Here is a 6,582-nt window from a genome sequence, read left to right as displayed (position 1 = left end):
TAGGGTCTCTATGAGTCGGAACCAACTTAACACCTAAGAACAACAACATTACTTTGTACTTTTATAGCTTATAAACAAGCCACCAGAGAGTCAGAGAACATGTTTCTTCTCTTCCTAGATGGTAGCATCACTGTTAGTATGCTTCCATATTATTTGTATTTTGGTGGGCCTAGCATTCCTAAAACAATGTTGTCATACAGCAAATAGGTAAGTTAGCAAAACAGTAGAAAGCAAGGGCATTAGATGGCAGATACAGGTTCAGATTCTGACTCCTCCTAATTGTGTGACCTTGGATAAGATTCTTATGTTCTCTGAATCTGATCATCTGTAAAATGGGATAAAAACATATGTCATAGTAAGATTGTGATTAAATGAAATTATGAGGGGAAAATATTCAGCACAATGTTTGTTGATGTTGTTAGGTGCCATGGAGTTGATTCCAACTCACAGCGACCCTATGTGTAACAGAATGAAACACTGCCCAATCCTGTACCATCCTCACAATCGTTGTTAAGCTTGAGGCCATTGCTGCTGCCACTATGCCAATCCATCTCATTGGGGGTCTCACATAATGAATTCTCAATAAGTGATAGTCATTATTATTGGAAAAGCACATGAATTAGGTGAGCCTCATGATTAGCATTCATAAATGTGACTCTGTTTCAATTAAATAAGCATCATTAAACAGTTGATTCGTTTCTAACACTTTGCTATATTCTGTGGGTACTAGATAAAGGGAATGAAATGCACAGGTACTCTAAAACATGGCCTTTGTTTTCACAAATGTGTGACTTTGAAAACAAGTGTCCTGCAACATGTCATCTGAAAGGTGGGGCTGGTCCAGACTTTTTGCAATCACATTTTAAGAAGATAAACATAAGAGAGGTGGAGTTAGAATGGGTTAGCAATCCAACCAAGGGCAGTGTCATCCCACAGAAGGCAGGACCACATACTATACAAATATATAAGGGTCACAATCCCAAACCATCTTCACCCTGCAAGCTGCATCAGGCTCTATCCTACTTGTTCCTTTGGTAAGCCAGGTAAGAGAAAATTCATACCAAAAAAAAAAAAACTCTAAGGATATTTGTTGTTGCCCTCAATAAAAACTCAGAAGTATGAATTGAGACAGAGTTAATATGTACTTGGATTTTTCTCTTCTTTTTGTTCATGTGTTTGGTTAATTTAGTTCATTCTGAGGGTTTTTTGGAATATTTGTCTTTATGGAGAAGAAAATTACAAGTAGGAATATGCCTTCTCCTATGTCATTCTACACACTCTTCCCTATCTCTTTGCATAGCATCTTTCTTTGGCTATTCTGCCCAAACAGGGAGAAGCTGTTGTAGAGTCCCTTCCTTCTCGGTGTCAGATATGACATCTCTAGAATCTAATCATCCACTAGTCAAACTATGGCTTGTGTTGGTGAAGTTTCTTACAGATTAATGAGTGAGAACAGTGTTTGACTAGAACAGTTGCTGAACTCTGATGAGGGCTTCCTTGTGCTTTTGAAGCACCAACATATGTTTGTCCTATATTGCCAATTTTTTATGAACCAAAGGTCTTAAGGGTCCAGGTTATTAACTCAGAGGAGAAATAAGTGAGCTGAGAAAAAGATCTATCACTTTTTGATTAAGAAAAATGTGAAATCAGGAAGAGAGACAGGCAATTGCATCTGGGTGGATCTAGAAAATTTGGAAGCTCCAAGAAAAGGCCCAAGACACAAAAGTAATCACAATATTGCTGTTGTTGTTAAGTGCGGTCAAGTCTGTTCCAACTCACAGCGACCTTGTATAGGGTTTCCAAGGATTAGCTGCTGGGTTTGAATTGCCGACCTTGTGCTTCACAGTCCAATGCTGACCCTACAGCACCACACAATATAGATACTTCTATATTTTGAGTGATATGATGCTGTAGGATCAGCATTGGATTGCAAACCACAAGGCCAACAACTCAAACCCAGCAGCTGATCCTTCAAAACCCTATACAAGGTCGCTGTGAGTTGGAACAGACTTGACCGCACTTAACAACAATAATATCTATTGTGTAAATCCAAGCCCATTGCCATCAATTCAATTCTGACGAATTGTGACCTTATGGGACACCGTAGAACTGCCCTTAGGGTTTCCTAGGTTATAAATCTTTACAGCAGCAGTTTACTGCATATTTCTGCTATGGATATTGTATAAATACAATGTATATCCAAGACAAGAAATATAGAGACCTGACATGTAGACCCAGCCAGGTCAGTAACATGACATGACTTGAGTTTGTTTACACTGTGTCGAAAGATGTTATGTCATCCCTCACTCATCCTTACATATATGGTATGTTAGGTATGAAAGGAACAAGAGGTTTGCAAAAGCGTGGTTAAAAATCTAAATTACTGATAAAATGAATGATGTCTTTTATTTTGTGTGTGTGAATTTAGGTTCACTTAAACTTCCAAAAAGATGAGTCTCCTCTTGAGAAGTGTTGTCACGATCATTGATGTTTTCTACAAATACACCAAGCAAGATGGGGAGTGTGGCACACTGAGCGTGGATGACTTAAAGGAACTTCTAGAGAAAGAATTTCGTCCAATTCTGAAGGTAAGGACCTCAAATCAGGACTGAAGGTTGCTGGGGTCCTGCATATTTGACTGAAGGTTGCTGGGGTCCTGTTACATGACCAAATATTAGCTACAAAGTACACAATCCTAGTAGTCTTTGAGCAACATTTATGTGCAGTATTTTGGGGACATGAGAAAGGCTGTTGAGGCATCATTTATTTTAAAGCAGGTGACTCTTCACGCCTCACTTTCCTTACACTTCAAACTTACAGATACTAAGACTCTCTTGGTCTCTCAAATTTCCACTTATGAAAAAAAAAAAAAAAAGCAGAAAATTCATCTATGCTAAGATGTGAATTAATACATCACTCTCTGAGATTAAAAAATAACAATAGAGAGAAATCATGTACAAGGACTTAGGAAGGAGAGGTGTGGCCTACCAGTCTCACCACATAAGTAGTTGCTGATTCATGAAGTTCATTCTAAATATATCAAAAATGTGTGGGGGAAGTGGTGGGGATTGACAAAGGTAGCCAGGATGATTAAAACTGCGAACAAAATACAAGCAATTTACCATGCACTTGAGAATGACTCAGCTCTTAACTCCAAAATAAGAGATCCTAATATAATCTTGGTGTGACACTGTAGAATAAGCACTGGACCACTAGTTCTGTTTGAATCTCAAGGTCAGTGGTTCAAGCTCACAAGTTGATCCTCAGAACAGGATTACTATGAGTCAGAACCAACTAGATAGCGCTTACCAACTACAATAATACAGCATAGGAGGACTGGTGTGGCACTGTAAGATAAGCACTAGACTGCTAACTACAGTTAGTTGGAGCCCACCAACCAATTTACTGGGAGAAAGGGGAAGCTTTTAACTTCTGCAAAGATTTACAGCCTAGGAAACCTATACCGTGTCACTACAAGTCAGAATTGACTCAATGGTACTTAACAACAATACAGCATATGGTAGCATATAATGTTATAAATCTATATAAAACTAAAACACACCAGTTACTTAGCTTTATTTATTCTACTTTTTCCTGTATCACATTCCTGACCAGTATTTTGGGGACAAAATTTAATCCTCTATGAATACAGTCCTTAAACTGTATTTTTCCAAACATCCTAATAGACTTTATTCTTTTCTGTTACCTCTTCACATCTGGTGGGTTCTATCAAGTTGTATTAGTCTAAAGTAACTCTTGACTGAATCCAGACTACCTAATGTCAACATCCACAGTTTATATATATAAAGTTTTTATTGTGAATTGAGTGATAGTTTACATGGGAGAACATCGGTTTTACACTCATTGTTTCATTGCAATGATTATAATCCCCTCTGTGCATCATCATCATTCAACAGTATTTGCTTCTATGCCCTGTGGGGTTTTTTTTGTGTGTTTTTGTGTTGGGTTTTTTTGGGGGGGTTTGTGTGTGTGTGTGTGTGTGTGTGTGTGTGTGTGTTTTGGTGGGGGGATGTAGACCAAAACACTCAGGAATATATAATCATTTAAACAATTAAGGGGCACATTCTGCAAGCTTGCCTCCTGGCCACCAGCACACAGCCTTTCTCTTTCCATGAGTCTAGAGTCCTCAGCTGCTCTATCTCTTTATGTCCTCATCTCTACCTTTTTACATTAAGTGGCTCTGGCTCTGGTGTCACTGCTTCTCTGGATAGGACTCCACATTCCACTCATGCTCTTCTCCCTTGATAGTCCTAGGGTCCTTTGTTCCTGGAATGTAATGTTATAAAACCTTTGCAGTTGTGACAATAGCAATTAGTCATGATAACAACTACTCACTATTGAATCATAAGAATCTTATCCCTATCTCCTTTCACCAGATTTGTCTAGACAAGATGAAAACCATTCAGTGTAGATTCTACCTTCCCCCACACACTCTGAAACTAAACTTTCTCTTGAAAACTTGTAGGTCAGTCACTTTGTGTCTTTATAGTGCCCCCATTTTAGGTCCCAATGTGTAAATTGCCTGTACCTATCACCCCTGTGTACAGAGGGGGTAGGATGAGGACTCCTTCCCTCTCAGTTGGTATTTTGAGCTACTACATCCATAACTATAGGTCAAGTTAACAATTTACACTTGTTTCCTTTATCAAATTTTTTTTATCTTCTTTTAGAGGAGTTGTGATCTTAAAGCCATTGAAGCTAGGTCAAATGGGTACTATTTGCATGTTTGGATGCTCTTATGTATCTCCCCTCACTTCATATAAGCTGGATGCTCCACTCTCAGCTCTAGCCCTCTATGTTCTCCCTGAATATTTTATCTGAATATGTGAGCTAAGCTGACCAGATCTCCCTTGGTATGTTTCTCATGTATAGAACCCAGATGATCCAGATACAGTGGATGTCATCATGCATATGCTGGATCGAGATCATGACCGGAGACTGGACTTTACTGAGTTTCTTCTGATGGTGTTCAAGCTGGCTATGGCCTGTAACAAGGTTCTTAGCAAAGAATACTGCAAGGCTTCAGGGTCAAAGAAGCATAGACGTGGTCACCGACACCAAGAGGAAGAAAGTGAAACAGAAGAGGATGAAGCGGAAACACCAAAACAGAAATCAGGTTACAGATATTCAAGTTGGAATGAGAGAGATGAGCATGGATATAATTCTGGGGGCTCAAGGGGAGCTGTAAAACATAGACATGGGTCTAACTCCAAGAGGCTGGGAAGGCAAAGTGGTTTGTCCAGTTCAGAGAATGAAGAGGGATCTGAGAAAAAGCGCCTTGGGTCAAGTTCTAGTCACTCATGGAGTAGTGGTTCCAGCTCTGAAAAGCTGGGGGAAAGAAGGAACAAGTCAAGTATTAGTCCCTCTTGGGTATCTGGGGAGGAATATGAATCTGGATCTGGATCAGTGAGTGGGGGAAGGAAAGGTCAAACGAGTGGTTTGTCACATGGATTGGAAGTTGGTGGACATGGGTCAAGATCTGCTCAGTCAAAGAGTAGAGAACAAAGACTTGGGTCTAGCTCTGGAGATTCAGGAGACGGTGGTTCTAGAAATCCAGGGGGTTGTGAAAGGCCACAAAAAGCTTCTAGTTCTTGTCAGGCAGGTAGATTTCGAGGACAAGAAAATCAATCTAACTGTACTCATTCAGGAAGTAATGGAGGACAAGGTCATGGATGTATCTCAGGTCAGTCTTCTGGATGTGAGTCCTCTGGATCTAGTCAACATAGTTCTGGTTCCTGTAGTCAGTCTTTTAGTGGCAGAAGACATAGATCTAGAAATTGTGATCAACCACAGAGCTGTAGAGGACAACAGCAGGGAAGAGGTTCAAATCAGTCCTCTTGCTGTGGGCAATATGGTTCTGAAGAAAGTCAGTCTTCTAGTTGTAGTCACCATAGGTCTGGTTCTTGTGTCCCTTCTTGTACTTCAAGTCAAAACAGGTCTGGCTCAAATGAGTTTTCGAAATGTGGTCAACAGAGGTCTGGTTCTGGTCAGTCATCTAGCTGTGAACAACATGAAAGAGGTTCAAATCAGTCCTCTGGTCAACATGGGTCCTGTGCAGGTCAGTCCTCTAGTCAGCATGGGTCTGGCTCAGGTCACTCCTCTGGTCAACATGGGTCTGGATCAAGTCAGTCTTCTAACCAACATGGATCTGGCTCAGGTCAGTCCTCCGGACAACATGGGTCTGGATCAAGTCAGTCTAGCCATGGTCAATGTGGGTCTGGCTCAGAACAATCTAGTTATGGTAAGCACAGGTCTGGCTCAGGTCAGTCCTCTGGACAACATAAGTCTGGATCAAGTCAATCTTCTAGCCAACATGGATCTGGCTCAGGTCAGTCCTCCGGACAACATGGGTCTAGATCAAGTCAACCTTCTAGCCAACATGAATCTGGCTCAGGTCAGTCCTCTGGACAACATGGGTCTCGATCGAGTCAACATTCTAGCCAACATGGATCTGGCTCAGGTCAGCCCTCTGGACAACATGGGTCTAGATCAAGTCAACCTTCTAGCCAACATGGATCTGGCTCAGGTCAGTCCTCTGGACAACATGGGTCTAGATCAAGT

At 40.8% G+C, this 6,582-nt stretch overlaps 1 protein-coding gene across 1 annotated transcript in view; it reads left to right on the top strand.

Annotated features, from left to right (window-relative positions):
• Window positions 1-2,450: 2,450 nt before the first annotated feature.
• FLG2 (filaggrin family member 2) overlaps window positions 2,451-6,582 on the top strand; it is a gene marked incomplete at its 3' end in the record, with an annotated part of 5,669 nt that continues 1,537 nt past the window's right edge. Inside the window, exons 1-2 of the mRNA XM_006861715.1 lie at window positions 2,451-2,588; window positions 4,894-6,079. Coding sequence (XP_006861777.1) covers window positions 2,451-2,588; window positions 4,894-6,079 — 1,324 coding nt within the window. The remainder of the gene's footprint in view (window positions 2,589-4,893; window positions 6,080-6,582) is intronic.

Source organism: Chrysochloris asiatica, unplaced genomic scaffold, assembly GCF_000296735.1.
Source record: "Chrysochloris asiatica unplaced genomic scaffold, ChrAsi1.0 scaffold00042, whole genome shotgun sequence".
In the NCBI taxonomy this organism is placed as follows: Eukaryota; Metazoa; Chordata; class Mammalia; order Afrosoricida; family Chrysochloridae; genus Chrysochloris; species Chrysochloris asiatica.
This window is presented reverse-complemented; position numbering and strand designations above follow the sequence as displayed.